Consider the following 19,958-nt stretch of genomic DNA (forward strand, 5'->3'; position numbering starts at 1 on the left):
GTCCCTTTCATCTAAGTTATCTAATTTGTGTGCATAGAGTTGTTCGCAGTATTCCTTTATTATTATCCTTTTAATGTCCATGGTATCTGTATCTTAAGGTAGAAGCTTAGATGACTGATTTTAGATCTTTCTTCTTTTCTGAAATATGTAATCAATGCTATAAGTTTCCCACTAAGTACTGTTTTTGCTGTCTCCCACAAATTTTAATAAGTTGTGTTTTCCTTTTCATTTAGTTTAAAATATTTTTTAATTTCTCTTGAGATTTCTTCTTTGACCCATGTGTTAGATACAAACTGTTTAATCTTCATATATTTCGGGATTTTCCACCTATCTTTGTTTTTGATTTCTAGCTTAATTCCATCATAATCTGAAAGCAGACATTTTCTGATTTCTATTCTTTTGAATTTGTTAAGATGTATTTTATGCCCCAGAATGCAGTCTGTCTTGGTGAATGTTCCATGTGAGCTTGTGAAGAATGTGTTTTCTGCTGTCATTGGATGAAGTAGTCTACAGATGTCAGTTATATCCAGTTGATTAATGTTGAGTCAACTATATCCTTACTGATTTTATGTCCATTTCTGAGAAAGTTGAAGTCTCCAACTGTAATAGTGGATTCATCTATTTCTCCTTGCAACTATATCAGTTTTTGCCTCATGTATTTTGACACTCAGTTGTTAGGCATATACCATTTTAGGATTGTTATGTCTTCTTGAAGAATTTACCCCTTTATCATTACTAATGCCCCCTTTATCCCTGATAACTTTCCTTTGTCTAAAGTCTGCTCTGTCTGAAATTAATACAGCTACGCTTGCTTTCTTTTTTTTTTTTTAAGTTTATTTATTTATTTTGAGAGAGAGAGGAGAGAAAATCCTAAGAAGGTTCCACACTGTCAGTGCAGAGCCCATCGTGGGGCTCGATCTTACAAAGTGTAAGATCATGACCTGAGCCAAAATCAAGAGTCAGACACTTAACCTACTGCCCCATCCAGGCACCCTGACTCTTGCTTTCTTTTGATTAGTATTATCATGGTATATCTTTCTCCATCCCATTCACTTTTAATCTATCTGTGTTCTTTTTGTTTAGAGTGGGTTTCTGGCAGATAACATATAGTTGGGTCTTGTTTTTTTGATCTACTTTCACAGTCTCTTTTGACTGGTGCATTGAGACCATTGAGGTGCACAGTATTAATATAGTTGGATTAATATCTACCCTATTTGGTACCGCTTTCTACTTGTTGCTTTTGTTCTTTGTTCATATTTTTGTCTTCTGCTCTTTCCCTTTTGTGATTTTAATTAAGAATTGTATATGATTCCACTTTCTTTCTTATTAGCATATCCATTTTACTTCTTTTTTGTTTAAATATTTTAGAGAGAGAAAGAGCACGTGTGCATGTGTGAGGGAGGGGCAGAGGAGAGAGAAAGACAGGGAATCCCAAGCAGGTTCTGTGCCCTCAGCACCGAGCCCAATGTGGGGCTTGAACTAATGAACTATGAGATCATGACCTGAGCCAAAATCAAGAGTCAGATGCCTACCCAACTGAGACATCCAGACCCCCCATGAATTTTTTTTTTTTTTTACTTTTTTTTTTACTAGAATTTCCAATATATATTTGTAACTAATCCGAGTCCACTATCACAGAACACTGTAATGTTTCAAAGGTAGTGTAAATAACTTATAATAACAAAATAATCCTAAGAATCCTAATTCCTTTCATTCCTTGTATTAGTATTGTCATTCGTTTGACTTATGTGTAAGCATATTTACATAATACACATAAGCATACATAAACCTTGTTGATATTACTATTTTTAAAAAACGTTTGTTAGAGTAAGAAAAATATTTATTTTACCTTCACTTATTTTTTCTTGCAGTGCTCTTCCTTTCTTTATAGAAACCTGAATTTCTGACCAATATTATTTTCCTTCTGTTAACATTTCTTGTACAGCAGATCTACCGGCAACAAATACATTCAATTTCTGTTTATCTGAGAAAGTCTTTATTTCTCCTTCACATTTGAAGGGTAATTTCACAGGTTACAGAATTCTAAGTTGGTGAATTATTCCTCTCAATACTTTCCATGTCTCCACTCTTCTCTTACTTGCATGGTTTCTGAGAAGTTGGAGGTCGTTCTTACCTCTGCAGGTTAGGTGTTTTTTCCTTCCTCTTTCAGGATTTTCTCCTTATCTTTGATTTTCTATAGTTTGAAAGTAATGCGCTTATATGTACTTTTCTGGCTTTTATCCTGATTGGTATTCTCTGGACTTCTTAGATCTGTGGTTTGGCATCTGATATTAATTTGGGGAAATCCTCACTCATTAATGTTTCAAATATTCCTTTTTTTTCTTTCTCCCTTTCTTCTCCTGGTATGCAATTTTGTAGTTGTCCCACAGTTTTGGATATTCTGTTCTGGGTTGGTTTTTTGTTTTTTTTGTTTGTTTGTTTTCCAGTGTTTTCTGTTTACTTTTCATTTCTGCAAGTTTCTTTTTTTTTTTTAATTTTTATTTTAAGTAGGCTCCACGCCCAAGGTGGGGCTTGAATTCATGACTCTGAGATGAAGAGTCACATGCTCTACCAACTGAGCCAGCCAGATTCTATTGACATGTCCTCAAGTTCAGAGATTCTTTCCTCATCCATGTCCAATCTGTTAATAAGCCTATCAAAGGCACTCTTCCTTTCTGTACAGTGTATTCTATCTCTAGCATTCCTTTTTGGTTCTTTCATGGGATTTTCACCTCTCTGCTTACATTGCCCATCTGTTCTTGCATGCTGTCTATGTTGTCCGTTAGAGGCCTTAGCATATTCGTCATGGTTGTTTCAAATTCCCAGTCTGATTCTTCCAGTATCCCCGCCATGTCTGGTGTTCTGTTCCTTGTTCTGTTTCTGCAAATTCTAATTTTTGCCGTTTGGTACGCCTTGCAACTTTTTCTTGATAGCCAGATATTAGGTACTGGGTAAAAGGAACTATTGTAAATAGGAGTTTAAGTTAGTAGTGTTAGTAGTCATAGTAAGTTGTGCAGGAGTGGGAAAAATATCCTCTAATCCTATGATTAGGTCTTGGTGTTTTGTGAGCCTGTGCCTCTGGACTGTGAATTTAAAAATCATGCCTCAGTTTTTCTCTCCCCCTGAGGTGGGACAGGATGGTGAGAATGGGCCGGAATCAGAGAATTCCCTTCTCCAGGTTAGGCTCTGGTTAACTTGTTTCCCCTGAGCACAGTCCTTCTTAAGACAAACAAAGTACTCTGGTTTATTTCAGAATGGATCCTTTTCCTTTCCCTCTGCCAAGGAGATTTTTCTCGGGTATTTACTGTGAGAACCTGGTTGAGCTCCTGGAGGCAAAACTTACAAAAGTTGGGCGGCGGGGGTGGGGGGGGGGGTTGTTGTACAACTGGGTCCCCCTACAGTTTTGAACTCAGACTTGTCCACGCTGAGCCTCCAGCAAGTCATTAATTACAGTTCTGGTCTTCCTGCCCCAGCACTGATTCCCATGGAGATTTTAGCTCGAGAGTTCCTAACCTGGTCACTTGTGACTCTCTGTATTTGCCTATCAATCTCTCCAATTTGGGGGGGTGTGCCCTGTGACCTCACTTCTTTTATGGATTTAAGAAGATGTGTTCATTTTCCAGTTTATTCAGCTTTTCACTTGTTGTTAGGACTCGGTGGTAACTTCCAAACTCCCTTCCTGCAGAACCGGAAACAGGAAGCAGCACAAATTTTTTTAAATGCAAAACACAGAAAAGAGGGTAAAAGTCATAAGACATTGAAGGAGAAAAGAGAGAATGGGTAGAAATATTATTTGACAAGCAAATGGCCAAGAATTCTCTCAAACTGACAAAAACCATCAAGGTCAATGAGAACCACAAACCAGGATAGATTCTAAGATATGTAGAAAACTAAGCCTACATATGTTATAATAAACCTGCTGGAAAACAAATACAAAGAGAAAATCTGAAAAGCAGCAACTATAAGACTGATAGTTTACTCGCCAACAGAAAACAAAGGAATAATGTCTTTAAAATGCCGAAAGAAAAATTGCTGCTGCCCTAGAATTCTACAGTCAGCAAGAATATCTTTTAAAATGAAATTGCTGGGGTGCCTGGGTGGCCCAGTTGGTTAAGCGGCCAACTCTTGATTTCGGCTCAGGTCATGATCTCACGGGTTCATGAGATTGAGCCCCATGTCAGGCTCTGTGCTAACAGTGCAGAGCCTGCTTGGGATTTTCTCTCTCTCTCTCTCTGTGCCCCTTCCTCCCCCAAAATAAATAAATAAACATTTAAAATGAAGATGATTTAAGATATTTGTAGACAACCCTCACCCACCCCACCAAAAAACAGAAATTGTTACCAGCAGATCCACGCCAAATGAAAAATCATAAGAAATTATTCAAGCAAAAGGGAAATAATCCTACGTAGTACCAATACAGTTAAGATGGAAAGACATATTCCTATTTAAACAAAAGAAACTTCTTACCAAAATCAACACAGCAGAGCACCTGGCTGGCTCAGTCAGTAGAGTGTGCAATTCTTGATCTTGGAGTTGTGAGTTCGAGCCCCATGTTGGACATAGAACCTACTTTAAAAAAACAAACAAACAAAAAACTTTAAAAAACCAACACCAGAAGAAACAAAATCTTGGTAGTTCTAAATCTGTTAAAGAAGTTGAACTTGTAATTTCAAACTATGCCACAAAGAAACCTCAGTGGCCATATGGCTTCATCAGTGAATTCTACCAAATACTTAAGACAAAAATAATGGCATTCTTACACACCCTTTCAAAGTTCTTCCATATATTTCAGTCTCACCCAGCAACATCCCGACACCAAAACTTGACCCAATTCAGGAAGAATAAGGCCCATCTCTTAGATGTGTAAACTCTCAGACTAAATATTAGCACTCTGAATCCACCATGTGAAATAAAGCACCTATCCTTCAATGGTGAAACGATGAACAAAAGGTAATCTATTCACACAACAGAGGACTGGACAGTAATGACCTGGCTGACTCTCACAATGGTGAGCAAAAGCCATATACAAGGTAATACTACAGTGCAGGGTCCATTTATATAAAGTCCAGAAGCAGACAAAGTGAATCACTGGTATTCTCAGGAAATGTATCAAGAAGGATGAGGGGTAATGATTAAAGGGGCTTGGGGGTTTCTGGTAATGTTCTACTTCATGGTTTGGGTGCAGGCTCTATATATGTCTTCATTTTTTGACATTAGCCAAACTGTATTCTTTATGTATGTTCTACTTCAATAAAAGTACTCTTAAAAAGAAACCGTTCTGTGTCAATCTAGGTGGCAACATCAGTTGTCTTTTATGGCCAGTCTGAACCTGACCGATTCGAAAGTAGAACTTTGCCATCAGCATGTAGGATGATACCTGTCCTTGTGTTCATATGTAAGGGACACAGAGCTACTTTCTCCATCATCTCATTAGGGCTGAGAAGAAGGGAAGTAGAGGACACATAAATTATCTCTGTTTCCACTTGAAACCGTTTTATCTGTAACAAAATATCCAAAAAGTAGCGATAACTACGAGTTTAATGGTTCAGAAATTCATTTATTTTGAATACCAAATCGGTAGCACTGAAAAAATTCTTGTCCCCCAAAGCAAGCAAGATAGGTTTCCATGGACACAGTTCAAAATGTGTCACAAATTTTCATATTATGTTTGGGTATCATTACCGGATAGTATTGCACCCTAATTTATCTCTGAACGGACACTGATCTATCAATGCCTTACTTCTGTTTAAAAAGTGTTGTATAGGCAAGATAAGAAGAAGAACAGAACATAACAGCGTAGGTAATAAAAACGTTTGTGTTTATTAGTAGGTTTTCACTGAAAGAAAGATTTGTGAAGTCCTGTGTTTACTTCATAGCTTTGCTTTTTTTATGTATTCTCTTTACGTGACCACAGTCACAGTAACTATTTTTACATCACCATGTCAAAAAATAAACATTTCATTAACAAGATTATGCCTGTTTTCTGCCGCCTAAATAAAGATTACAGTGTTATATTAAGATTAAAATATTACATTAGGATGTAATGTAAGACTTAAAAGCCATCCTCTAGAAACAAAAATGAGAGCTATACTTTTATGTTACCTTTTTGAATCTGAAAATTAAACAGTTCATGCAGAAGTGGGAAACAGTGGGGATTTCCAGGGTGAGATGCACACTATCCATATAAAAAAGCCTATGATTCCTGTATTTGCACAATACACTTGGTTTTTCCTTAGTACAAGTAAGCACAATTCATTTTCAGGTCATTATTTTTTAAAAATCAGAAACATTTAACTTTAGTAAATATTAAAATATCTATTGTTTAAAATGCATTTTTACATTTATTACAGATAACCAAAATTCAGTTATACATGTGGGATTTCTTAAATCGTAAAGAACATTTAAAATAGTTTCTGTAAATGTTGAGCAACCTCTTTAGCTATAATTATGCATCCTTCACCTAAGAGAAAAATAGTATTGGAAATAATTTCCACATTCCTCCTAAGAATGCTATAGGAAAGAGGACATCCTCAGGCCCATTGTGATGGATTTTGTTGTTAACAAATGGCATTCTACATTAATATTTATAAAATATTTGAATTATGTGAGTGGTAATTCTGTAAATGTAGAAACGGTCCTCAAAAAGTAATTTATAGTGTTTTTTTTTTAATTAAGCTTTTTTTTCCCCTAGTTGATTTAATGTGTTAACATGGGCATTCTATTGTTCAAAGTGCTTCCAAAACCAGCACACTCACCTCTGGGGCTTTCCAAGCAGAAGTTTAAGTCCTTTCATCTTTTTTGAGAAAAGAAGGGGCTAACATTGGACATGTGCCAGGAGCAAGCTGGTATTTCTCATGAAGTGCCACACTGAAAGCACCCTCTCCCACATGTCCGCTCCTTGAGGCCAAAACCAGCCCTCATCTGCCTTTCACACCACTACTTTTTCTAGAAAGCCTGTCTCCACATTCCAGACAATAGGCCACATACCTAAATAAAGCCGTCACCTTTCCCTTCTGCAACTCACTTGATATTAAAAATCTGGTGCTTAGTGAGGCAGGAGAACACTCCAGAGCCAGAACAGCCAAGGTTTGAATCCCAACTCTGCCCCTATTGGCAAGTGGCCCTGCGGCAAGTTATTAACCACGCTGTGCCTCAGTTTCCTAATCTGTAAAGTGGGACTAATCATATTCCTTACAAGGCTGTTGCAGGAATTAAATGAATTTGCATGTTTAAGGATGCTATTGGTGTTTGCTGTCATTATTGTCTTTCTAGAAACTCCTTTTGCATATATCAATAAAATCACGTTTATGATTGTTTACAAACATGGGATGATATTACTCTGTAACTTGCTTCTTTTACTTAGAGGGCAGTAGACGTCTTTCCAAAAACCACTTGATTTTCTTAAACAACTGCATTATAGTCTATACTATGGTCAACTCAATTTTTTTTTTTTTGCCATTTCTCCATGAAACTCACATTTTTCTCTTTGTGGTTTTACAAAAATGCTAAGGTAAATAAACATCCTTGCATGTCTCTCTTTATGTATTGATGGATTAGATTCTCAGACACGGAATTGACTTGTCAAGCGATATTCACATTTTTAATTTTTTTTGTTTGTTTAATCAACACCACTGGAGTGCTTTCCAAAAGCACAAAGCAGGCAGGCAGGCTGCACAGTAGGGAGCTACGGAGCAAAACAAGTAGGAAGACTACATGTAGCTGCACAAAGCCGGGAGGGGGAAATGGAAGTATGCTCTTTGACCTCAAGTGGCAGAATTGTAGCTGAAGGTAGACTGCGGTTAAGTTACAGGTGCATATTGTAAACCCAGAGCTAAAAAAAATAAAACAAGGACGCATATAAAATAAGCTAACAGTGGAGAGAAATGGCACCCTAAAAAATAATCCAAAAGAAGATGGGAAAAGAGGGACAAAGAAGGAACAAACAGAAAACAAATAGCAAGACAATAGACTCACATGTCACCATATCTATAATCACATTAAATGCGAGTGGTCTGAAAACTCCAGTCAAAGGATAGAGACTGTCAAATGGATTAAATGAAAAGGCAAGAGCGAATCATACGCTGTCACTCTAAATAGATCTAAACCTAAAGGGAGGGTCCAGGCCCCAGAGACGGCGGAAGGCGGGAGGTCTGCGCCCGGGAGGCTCTGGCCACGCTTCCTTTACCGGGTGCCTTTCCTCGCCTGGGCTCTGCCGGCCCGACGCGCCCCCGAAACCCACTGAGGACGGGACGGGGCCGATGCTTCTCCTTTCTCCTTCCCATAGCCCTCTCCGTCCTCTTCCCCGCCCCACTGGCCCGTCTGTGGCCCCAGGACATTTCCTCCCCTTCCCTGATCTGGCTCCTACAGAGAAGTTTGCTTTGAACCTTTGAACCCACCAGGCAGCGTCACGCCCCCTCTGGCCGGGGCGACCAACCTCGCAGGGCCTGTGTTGCAGCGAGGGGGCGGCAGGAGGGGGGGGGAACAGGGGGCCTCGAGGCGGGGTCGCGGGGGGCTGGGACAGGGTCCAAGATCCGCTCTGCCGCGCTGTTGCGGAGAGTGAGGGAGGGAGGGTGCGGTACGTTGGGTCCTCCGGGCGGGCCTTCCTCTCACCGCTTCTCCCCCCACCCCGCGAATTCTTGTCTGTCAGTGGGGGATCCTTGTCACCGTCCCCTCGCCTTCTCCAGCCCTGCAGAGCCCTATAAGTCTCAGGCATCTCCATCCATGTTGGCCAGGCTGGTGTCCAAATGGGCAATGACTGCTGGTAGCTCTATTGCCTGGAACAGACTTCCAGCCTGATGACCAGATGCCAAGTGACAAGACCATTGGGGGAGGAGAGGACTCCTTCAACACCTTCACTGAGACAGGTGAAGTTTGCACCGGCACCTGCCTCTAGCTCTTCTACCCAGAGCAGCTGATCAACGGGCAAGAAAGATGCCACCAATAACTAAGCATCACTAACAGTGCCCACAATAACAATGGTCGTGGGCACTCTACCATTAGCAAGAGCATTGCCCTCCTTGGTCAGTGGACCGAAAGTAGCCCCCCCGGGGCACAGGTTTTCAGGGCTTCTTGGTTTTCCAGTTTTGTGGGGGTACTTGTTCTGGGTTCCCCTCCCTGCTGATGGAACCTGTCACTTATGGCAAGAAATCCAAGCTGGAGTTCTCCATTTACCAGGCCCCCAGGTTTCCACAGCTGTAGCTGAGCCCTTCAACTCCATCCTCACGACCCACACCATCCTGGAACACTGTGATTGTGCCTTCATGGTAGATAATGAGGCCATCTATGACATCAACATTGAACACCCAACCTACACTCCCCTTAACCACCGGATTAGCGCAGTCGTGTCCTCCATTGCTGCTTACTCAGATTTAATGCAGCCCTGAACGTTCATTCAACAGAATGCCAGACCAGCCTGGTGCCCTAATCCCACATGAACTTCTCTCTGGCCACACGTTCCCCCATTATCTCTACTGAGAAAGCCTACCATGAACAGCTTCCTGTAGCACAGATCACCGAGGCACGCCCTGAGCGAGCCAACCAGATGGCGATATGGGCCGCTTGCCGTGGGAAACACGTGGCTTGATGCCTGTTGTACCAGAGGGATTTTTCTGTGGCCCACGAGGACGTGGCTGCCCTCGAGAAGGATCACGAGGGGGTTGGAGTGGAGAGTGCCGAGGGAGATGATGAGGGTGGGGAGCATTCACCGCTCTGGTGCAATTTGACATCCTGTCCTCTGGGGCTCCTATTTCCATTGTTCTGCGGAGCTGTCCATAGTGGGCCTAACTTGTCAACAAAAGCAAAGTTTCTTTTTTATTGTTATTATCAAGAGGATATTGTCATTTATTGATGACACATGATAATGGATGACACACAAGCTTTCATCCCACCTATAATTTTATCTGATACCATAATTCAGTTTAGATATTGCATCGGATGTGCCAGCAATCTAGCCCAATAAACTCCATGACTTTGCTCGGGTGACCCTTTTAATGGTGAGCTCCAGGGCACAACGCATCAACTGTCGGTTCAACGACGCCAAGGTTTGTGGAGACAATGGCTTCTGTGCCCAAGCAGTTTGCCAGTAAATTTCAAACGGAACCTGGTAGCTCCCTGAAGGAATTCCAACACACATTGCCGAGGCAGTTGACCAAGACGGCTTCAGAGTAGACTCACTTTACACAGCACAGTTTTATAAAGACACATGTATTCAGCATCATGATCAGACTATTACATTTAGCAGTCAATAGCATGGATGCAAAAAAAAACAAAAAACAAAAAACACCAAAAACTACATTAAAACCCTTTCTTGGAATGCTTTACACTTCCCACAGAACAGAAACTAAAACAACATGTCATACAATTAGTCACAAAAAGAACACAGTCCTCGAGTTTTTGGACCATACGCATGAGTCTTGTCTAAAACACGTCCTCTTTGTAGCAGCTAGGCCCTGCCACCACTGTGCTTGGCTGAGTTCACCTTGTAACCTTCCCCGTCACATCTCTGGCTCTCCTTTCCTGCTAAGCTTTGTTTCCTGACAGTGATTAAAACCTTCTGCCACCACCATCGCTACTGCTGCTGCTGGAACCGCCACAGCCACCTTGGTTTTGTGGTTTGGCAAGACGCTGGCCTCCACCACCATAGGGGCCAGACTTCTGCCTCCAGAATTCCCTCCTTCCATGGGACCAATATGTGAAGACTGTTGTCATTGCCGAAGCCATTATAGCCTCTGCCACCTCCAAAGTTTCTTCCTTCGTTACCAAATCCAGGGTGGCCATCCGCACTGCCACCATATCCACAACCATCTCCACGGCCACCAAAGCCACCTCACCCACTGAAGTTTCCTCCACAACCGAAGTTGTCATTCCCACCAAAACCACCGCCGAAGTTTCCAGAACCACTTAGACCTCTTTGGCTGGATGAAGCACTAGCCATCTCCTGCTGAGATAGAGCTCTCCTTACTTCACAGCTGAGGTAGTTTGGAATGACAATCTTGTCTGCGGAGTCACGGTCATCAAATGTTACAAGAGCAAAGCGTCTCCTCTTGCCACCGCCTCAGTCAGTCATGATGGCAATCACTTCCATTTTCCCATACTGTTCGAGATAATCTCTTAGATGATGGCTCCTTTAAGGCCACCGACAACAATCTTTTTCACAGTCAAGCGGCTACCAGGTCTTTGAGAGTCTTGAAACAGCCCTGTTTGGTTCTACAACTCTTCCATCCACCTTGGGCGGCCCTGCATTCATGGCTGTGTCCACCTCTTCCCCAGTGGCATCTGTGACAAACCCAAAGCCTCTGGAGTGCATGGTGTTTTCTCCCCTCATTACCACACAGTCTGTGAATGTTCCCCGTTGCTCAAAATGGCTCCTCAGACTCTCATGGGTTGTTGCAAAGCACAAACCTCCAATGAAGAGCTTCCGCAGCTGTTCAGGCTCTTTGGGACCCTCTGACTTTGATGTGCAGCAGTGGGAGGGGAGACTTTAAAGATACTTGCCAGTGTCCATAGACAGAAAGGCTGATGTCTCTATTTTAAATTTTTTTTTAACGTTTATTTATTTTTGAGATAGAGACAGAGCATGAACGGGGGAGGGTCAGAGAGAGGGAGACACAGAATCCGAAACAGGCTCCAGGCTCTGAGCTGTCAGCACAGAGCCCGACGTGGGGCTCGAACTCACGGACCGCGAGATCATGACCTGAGCCGAAGTCGGCCGCCCAACCGACTGAGCCACCCAGGTGCCCCTGATGTCTCTATTTTAAAGGTAAAAACAAGAAAAAAGATAGAATGAGATATCCCATGTAAATGCTATTCATAGGAAAGGTGAAGTCGCTATATAACTAATGCCAAAGTAGACTTTAGAACCCAAAGTTTTATCATGGATCAAGGAGGCCCTACCATAATGATGAAAAGTCAATTCATCAAGAAGACATAATAATCTGGAATGTTTATGCTTCTAATCTAAGCGTCAAAAAATTGGCGGGAGGTGGGGGGGGGCGGGGGTGTTGAGACCTGAAAGGCAAAAATAAACAAACCCACAGCTTTTGTTGTAAATTCCCAGTTTCCTCAGAACAACCAGGCAGAAAATGACATGATATTTCAAACGATTTGACCTAATTGACCTTTAAAACCCACTTCGCCCAACAACCGTAGAAGATCCTATGGAATATTCACCAGGATACACCATGCACTGGGCCGAAAATAAGGCAAGCAGATATAGCACTCAAGAAATTCAAAACAACCTTCTGTTGACATCAGGCAAGTATGTTCACTCAAAAAGTTATCCATACAAAGGAGCAGGTGTATGTGTGCGTCCAGCATCGACCTAGAATGGGAGAGAAGATACACTCCTAAGCAAGGAATAGCAAGCGACCAGAACAACAGGTGCAGCACGCCCGACAGCTGGCGGGTTCTACAGCAGCAAAAGGACTCATCAAGGCTAGTGCCTGGATGGGGTGGGGGGTGTGGGCGGGGGGCGGAGACAGGATGGTGTCTCTCACCCCAGAGAAGGGTACTAGAGGAGAGGCAAGAGGAAGTGGCTGCTGGCCAGAAAACTTTGAGGGAGGATTGTATGAAGCGTGCTGGATGGCATACTGTGGTGACCTTTGCATTGTACTCCACGAAATCCCCAGCGAAGATCCTCTTCTGGTTAATTCCCGATGGTGGGGTATCCACCCTTGCTTGGGAGGCCCCGCCTGTTAGGGCCGAGCGCGTGGGATCCAGGCGGGCGTGGGCCCGCGGGCTAGGCCGCCCCCGCCGCCCCGTCCCCTCCCCTGGAAGCCGGCCCGGGATGTCTGGGTGCAGACCGGTCCGCGCCCGCGAACGTGAAAGACACAGCAGGTCGGGTCGCAGGCAAACCTGTCCGCGTGCAACCTGCAGAGCCCAGGGTTGGAAGCTCCGGGCTAACTCTCGCGCCCGCGGCTGCAGAAGATGCGGGAGGCGGGGCGGCGAACCCCCGCCCTCCCCACCCCGTCGCCTTCGCAGTCCTCACCTCGCTGTGCCCCCGGTGTGCCCGCGCGCCCAATAGAAGGCGCGCGCCCCGCGCTCGGGCACCACCTGGCGGGCGCCGCCGGCCCGGCCGGAGGGGGCGCAGCGCGGGCGGGCGGGGACAGGTGGCGGGGCGGGGCGGGGCGGGGCGCGGCGGCGGGGCGGGCCGGCCCGAGGTCCCAGACAGCCGCGCAGCCCGGGCCGCAGAGGCCGCAGAGCGCGGCGCCCGCCCGCCCACCGCGCCATGGCCCCGCGCGCCCGGCGGCGCCGCCCGCTGCCCGCGCTGCTCACGATCTGCGCGCTGCTCGGCCGTCTGCAGGTAAGCGAGCCGCCCGGCCGCTCCCGCTCCCCGCGCACCCGGTTCCCGCGCGCGACGCCTCCTCGGGAGCCCGGGGAGGAAATCGGACGCGCGGGCTGCGAGACGTCCTGGGACCTGGACGGAGAGGCGGGAGACGGCGGAAAGGCGAGGCGCTTCCGCGGGTGGGACGGCGGAGGGAGGGGAAGGGCGAGTGCAGAGATCTTGGGGCGCAGAACGCGGACTTGCGGGACCCCGCCACCCGCGCACGGGCTCCCAGAAGTCCACGTAGGGGCAGCCTTTGAGGTCAGTGATTGTCCAGACATTTCCGGAGCGCCAAGTTGGCGCGCAGGGTAGCTTCTGTGCAGACGCGGCCCCTGTCCCCCTGCGAACGGAGTGGGCGAGGGGAGAACTCAGAGCCGCACGCATGCCCACGCCGGGTACCCGCTCCTGAATGCGAGTTCTCCTCCCAGGCCACTTTGAGTCCCTCGGGACGCTAGGCCATCCCCTCTGCCTGGCTTCGCACCCTCTCCCCACCTCGGTTTCCTTGGTCATCCGAAGATCAGTGCTCTTCGCCTCACGGGGACGTCTAGAGCGCGCAGTGAAAGCGAATTTGGCAGTTTCTGCAGAAAAGCCGACATAAGATTTCCTTTTTATGCTCCCTTGTTATTACGTCTCGTGCTCCCCTCCGACCCTCCCCGCTGACAGCTTAAGGGCCACCAGGTCGGGTTCTGGCTCCGAATGACCGGAGAATCACTTGTCCTCCGAAGCACTTTGATGATGTTAGGACAGAATACTGTTTGCATTTGGAGGAACCGAGGCACACGGGGTGCCGCAAGCCTGCCGGGGAGCCCCAGGCTGAGGCCTGTTGCGCAGGAGTTGGGATGGCGGTGGTCATCCTCTCTGGTGCCGGCCCTCCTGGGGCTCCCCAGCCCGGGATGCACCTGGGGCTCCCCACGGGGGCCTTGGGCCCTTGCCCTGGGAGGGCCTCCCGGCTTCAGCGTGAAGAGTGCGCGGTGCGGGGTCTTCGCCGCCTGGTTTGGTCAGAGATTTCTTCCCCACCCCACCCCACTGGGTGGGGAAGCTGGTTACTGATTTTCTGTCCTCCTGGTGGAGAGCTATCTGGTGCGGCAAACCCAGCACCACAAATTCTGTAAAAACCTTGCGTAGTTGGAAGTGCCTCGGAGGGAAGGGTAAATGGCAGTGGTTTTCTTGGTTTGGGCAGTTTCAGATTTCCCTTCTCTGTTACAGTTGGCCGAGGCTGTTCTGTTAACATGGGTCTGCAGAATGGCCCAGAACCCTGCGAAGACAGGCCAGCCGCTTGTAGAGCCGTGTTCGGGGCCAGAGAAGGTGGGGTGGGGGAGCCAGCCTAGGGGGAAAGCCTTGACAAAAATAACAGGAGTGTGCTGTAGGCTGGAGCAGACACGCTCATGAAGGTTCATTCCATTTCGTTCCGACGGGTATGGGTCTCAGGATAGTTGAGGGAAAAGAAGGCGGAAAAACCTAATGGAATTTTTTCATTTTAAGCACGTCAGGCGTTGCTTAATGAAGTGCTCAACAGGTTGGACAGGGTGCTACCTTACTTGAACCAAAGGACCAGGGCTCCAGTGAACAGTTAGCCACCTGAGAAAAACCTGTGCAGTTTCAAAAAAGCATCTCACGGGGCGCCTGGGTGGCTCAGTTGGTTAAGCATCTGATATTGGCCTAGATCATGATCTCCCGGTTCCTGAGTTCGAGCCCTGAGTCTGGGCCACTGTGCTGACAGCTCAGAGCCTGGAGCCTGTTTCTGATTCTGTGTGTGTCTCTGTCTGCCCCTCCCCTGCTCACACTCTGTCTCTGTCTCTCTCTCTCTCTCTCTCTCTCTCCCCTAAAACTAAATAAACACTTAAAAATTAAAAAAGCATCTCACACTACTATTGCAAAATCTGTATATGTACATATATTCGTAAAACGCAGTAGGTTCCAATATGAACAACAAATGCTGTCAAAACAAAATTATTTTTCAGAGATAGCTTTCGACAGGTGCTATTTCCCCTCTCTTTCCCTTTTGGCCACTTGAATTCCATGCAGTTTTTAATCACGTCTAAACAGGAAACAAATGACACTGAGACAGTTGTAATCAAATGAGAGAGGTCTGTGCCAGTCTCACCAGTGGAGATCCATGAACTCTGACAGCCGAAGGTAGCTGCCGTGCTGCTGTGTCCTCCCCAGGCGAGAATGTGGTATGTTCACTTGTGGTGTGTGGTATTTTGTGTAATGAGTGCTTCTTTGGCCAACCTATTCTATTCGTTCAAAGCCAGGAATTGTATTGGCGATCCGTGGAGGTTGGTTATCACATCCTGGGCGAGGCTTGAAGAACTCCTTAGTGAGAGGCAAGGGGTATTGGCTTTGTAAATCGCTGGCAAAACCAGCTTCTAGGGAGCGCTTTTTGTACAAGTATTTATTTTCATTTACATTATGCTACACAGATGTATTTATTTAAAAAAGAATTTTTTAACGTTTATTTATTTTTGAGACAGAGAGAGAGCATGAGCAGGGGAGGGGCAGAGAGAGAAGGAGACACGGAATCTGAAACAGGCTCCAGGCTCTGAGCTGTCAGCACAGAGCCCGACGCGGGGCTCGAACTCACGGACCGTGAGATCATGACCTGAGCCGAAGTCAGACGCTTAACCGACCGAGCCACCCAGGCGCCCCTGCTACACAGCTTTAAATGTACCTGGAAGGCTGACAGTTTTGCCCTTTAAAACATTTCTGTGATTATCTCTCTGCCTATATTTGTGAGGGAATTTGTTTTCAGACATAAGAAGAGTATTTGCCCACAGATAAATCCTTTTGTGTTTTTATGTTGATAGTTCCACTGTTTATTCCAAGTAAGGAAATACAGAAACTCCCTGTTTTGGGTGCCTGGGTGGCTCAGTCGATTTAAGTGTCCAACTTCCGCTCAGGTCCTGATCTCGCTGTTCGTGGGTTCAAGCCCTGCATGGGGCTCTGTGCTGACAGCTCAGAGCCTGGAGCCTGCTTCGGAGGTGGAGGGAAGAACTGAACAAGTAGAACTCGAGCAATCAGGGTGGGCTTTGGAGGAAGGGGTTTCTGCCATGGTCATTGCAGCATGGGTAGGAAACGAAGGGTCAGATTCCAAGAGGCAGCTGGGGAAGGAGAACTTTCTAGTCGAGAGAATGGCATGGCTGATTCAGGCCTAAAGGAATCTTAGGGAAAAACAAACAAACAGACAAACAAACAAAACATACCACTTTTTTTTTTTTTAATGACTTTACAGATGGTACAAAGCACTTAATTCAGGAAAGCCAACAACAGACAGGACGTGAAACATTTATTATAGTTTTTGAGATAACTCTTGTATGGCTCCTGGTGAGATGGTAAGGTAGACTGATCAGAAGCAGATAAGCCACAGGGCCCTGGGAAAGCCTGTGGGGAGACCCCACGGAGGAAATCCCCTCGAGTGGAGCTCTGTGTTGTAGGATATACACCTGCCCGCTGTCTTCCTGGCCCCCTCCCATCCTGGAGGGAGGCCTCAGCTCTATTGCAATACTTTGTTTGGAGAAGCACACCCTTGTGGATCCGTGGTCGTTAGTTCATTTTGTTGATAGCAAGGGTTTCAAATGTCTCCCCTGCTGTTTCCTTCCCACTGTTTCCCCCAAGGTGACACATTTGTAATATAAACACATTCTCTGGGTTGATAAGGAAATATGAGCTTGCTTTTTCAGTTATCTACCAGCGATTCTTACACCAGGAAAACTGAAACAATAAAGGTGTATCTTTGAAGGTCAATAAATCAGTGTTTTATGAGGCCATGGAAAGGGGACTTCCAAACCCAGGCCTCCTTTGCGGACAGGGTTGTGTGTAAGAAGGCGCCGTGTGAACTTTATCTGTCATGTCAGTGTTAAAATTTCCCTCACTGTATTTTCCTATTTTTGAAGTACATGGGAAAAAAATATCAGTGTTTTTTTCCCCACACGACGTGTGCAACGGACTAAGAATTTTGTCTAGGCCGTTCTTGTTTTGGTTTGTTTTTGGCTTGGTGTGTTTTTTGTTTTTGTTTCGCTGAGATGGGTCTGCACCCTGGCCATCAGCTTTACAGGTGATTCGCCCACAAGGGCACCTACCGTCCCGGCCAGGTGGCCGCCCTGTGTCCCTGCAGCATCCTGAGCCCCACCCACAAGGGGAGCACCCCCGCCTGAGCACACAGCAGCCTGACCTCACCTCGGAGCACCCCGAGCTGGCCTGGGTAGCATTCTGCCCGGCAGGTGATTTTCCTTCCCAGCACTCCTCCTGGTTGGTCGGAAGTCATCCACTTTCTCTTTGTGTTTCCCTCTGCTTGCAGGGAGTGGGCTTCCTATAGGATCCCCTGCTAGACACTCATTTCATCCTTTCTACCCCAAAACCCTGAGCCCAAAGAAACCCAGACTGAGACGGCCGGCTTCAGCAAAACAGAAGACCTGGTCCGTCTGAGGTTCTTAGTGAGCTTTTGAGGTTGAGCCCCAAGTGGGCGGTGAGTCAGATTACACACAGCCCCATGTCTCTGTCCTCATTCTGAGAGACGCTGTCAGCCTGTTTCCTGCCAGAGAGACCGACGTGCCCAAGCGCCCCTGGCAGGCTTCCCCTCCGTCTCCAAAGTCAAGGGCTGGCACCCCCGTCCGCAGTTTGAAGCACATTCTTTGTGGATGTGTGCTGATGATTTGATACCTGTATTTGTTTTGTGGGCCCCTCCTCTTCCAGCCTTTGATGTCTGTGGGCTCCCACATTCAGGACAGGGAACTCACTCGTGAGCAAGAAAACAACCTGTACTCATTTATTTCAACAAAGTGAGCCCGTGGTTACCGCGTGTGGGACACCCCACAGCAGGCTGAGGGGACAGAGACCCCCCCCCCCCACAGCCCCTGTCTTCGGGAGGCGCACTGACGTTTAGGATACCATACAGGAGGAGACCGGTTTCCTGGGAGCATTTTCCACCTGTGGTGGGCACCCAGGACGAGGAGTGCTTTAACCTGCTTGAAAGAGTCTCTCCTTCCTTTCCTTCCAGTTTGTCCAAAGCCCAGAAGGAGGGACAAGAGGGCAGCGTCTGGGCTGGGGACCCACGGGTGGCTGGGGCCAGGAGGTATGACTGCAGTGTTTTCAGGGAACTCGTAAAAGGATGGCATTCCTGGATTTCCAAGGGCACGTGGGGGGGGGGAGGGCAGCACCAGCACTCAGGGGCCTTGAGGCCTGCAAAATAGTTTAGATGCTATCTTGCTGTATTGTGGGCTGGGAGGGTCATGATCAGATGCGTGCCTTATGGGGAAGGGTGTGTGTTGGGTGGGTGGGTAGGGGGGCAGTAAGGAGGCCACTGCCCTGGTTTCGGGAAGAGCTAGCAAAGGCTTGAATCAGGTCGGTGTAGTGGCGAGAAAAAGGAGAAGCCAAGTGCAGGAGTGATTTCGGAGCCAGCGGAGTTGTGCTAGGTGCCCACAATACAGGGGCAAAGGATGTGGTCGGACCTATTACTTAAAAAAACCAAAACCAAAACAAAACAAAACCCAAGGTGATAGATGTCAGAATAGAATAGCTGACCATTTGGATGGTGTTTCTCACGGCTTATGAAGGAAACTTCTGTCTCAGGTTCAACTAAAGGATTTTTTTCACCCCCTAAACAAGCAATAAAAGAGGGTGAATTTTAGGCTATTGAATCCCAGCTGCTCTGGATTATTTTATCGTGAGGAGGAGCCAAAGTTCTTCACACCCCATACAGGTAAACAAGCCAAGAGCGCCCAAGGCACCAGGATCCACAGGAAATCTGTGTGCTCCGGAATTTAGAACCATATCCTGTCCTAAAGGTGTCTTTGAACCAGAAGTTCAGGATGTAGGCAAATCTAAAACTCAGGACTGAAGAGAGATAAGCAGCCAGGGATCCCAGAGGGTCCATCATTAAAGCAGGTGCGACCTGACCCGCGGTCTTCCCACACTGGCCTCAAATATGTCACCTGCCCCCAGACAGAAGCAGTGTTTACCTTGGACCTATGGCTTAGCAAACACTTCTCGCTTGCACAAAACACAGTTTCCTGGTGGCTTGCTAGTGCCTAAGAGAAATGTTTCCCTTTCTCTCTGCTCAGCTCCCTCCTGCCCACCCCCCCCCCCCAAAATCTAGCAGAGCAGGTGACGCAGAGGCCCGTCTGGCACAAGCAGAGTCCAAAAGCTGCCAGGTTTCCAAGTGGAAGGAAGAACCGACAGCAAAAACTAGCCTTCCAGTTTATCAGAGTAATAATAACTTATTACATTTCCTGTGCGCTGTTGAGAGTGCAAGAGCCACTTCCTCCAGCTACCAGAAATTTGAAGACTTTCCATTAAAAATGAGGAAGAAAAACCCTCTAACTTTTCGTGAATGCGATGGTTAAACCTGGCAAGTGGGGAGAGAGGACTGCGGTATTGCATAAATCCCAGGAAACACCACAGTGTTTGCACGTGTGGGTTCTCATGACATCCCCAAATGCAAAAAGGAACCGCTTCCCTAAGGTACTGATGTAAAAAAAAAAAATGTTACTCTTTGTCACGTGTATCCTTACAAAAGCAAAAGTGTATCCTTAAGTAGCACAGACAGCTGCCAGACCCATATCCAGTTAAAGGAAATCTGTAAAGAGCCCTTCCCTCCTGTCAACTTTGTACCCAAGATACAAAGGCAGGATCCGTGTGA

General features: G+C 46.5%; 1 protein-coding gene and 2 pseudogenes across 2 annotated transcripts in view; 2 read left to right on the forward strand and 1 right to left on the reverse strand.

Moving 5' to 3' along the window:
- Positions 1-8,976: 8,976 nt before the first annotated feature.
- Positions 8,977-10,445, forward strand: LOC106979378 (tubulin alpha-1C chain-like; annotated as a pseudogene).
- On the reverse strand, positions 10,187-13,227 carry LOC106979377 (heterogeneous nuclear ribonucleoprotein A1-like; annotated as a pseudogene).
- The window catches only part of TNFRSF11A (TNF receptor superfamily member 11a), a 56,430-nt gene continuing 49,616 nt past the window's right edge, over positions 13,145-19,958 (forward strand). The window contains exon 1 of one of the 2 annotated variants that reach the window (XM_053205804.1): positions 13,145-13,300. In XM_053205804.1, coding sequence (XP_053061779.1) covers positions 13,226-13,300 — 75 coding nt within the window. In that variant the 5' untranslated portion in view covers positions 13,145-13,225. The remainder of the gene's footprint in view (positions 13,301-19,958) is intronic. The other variant, XM_053205807.1, reaches the window with a different exon arrangement.

This window comes from Acinonyx jubatus, chromosome D3, assembly GCF_027475565.1.
Source record: "Acinonyx jubatus isolate Ajub_Pintada_27869175 chromosome D3, VMU_Ajub_asm_v1.0, whole genome shotgun sequence".
In the NCBI taxonomy this organism is placed as follows: Eukaryota; Metazoa; Chordata; class Mammalia; order Carnivora; family Felidae; genus Acinonyx; species Acinonyx jubatus.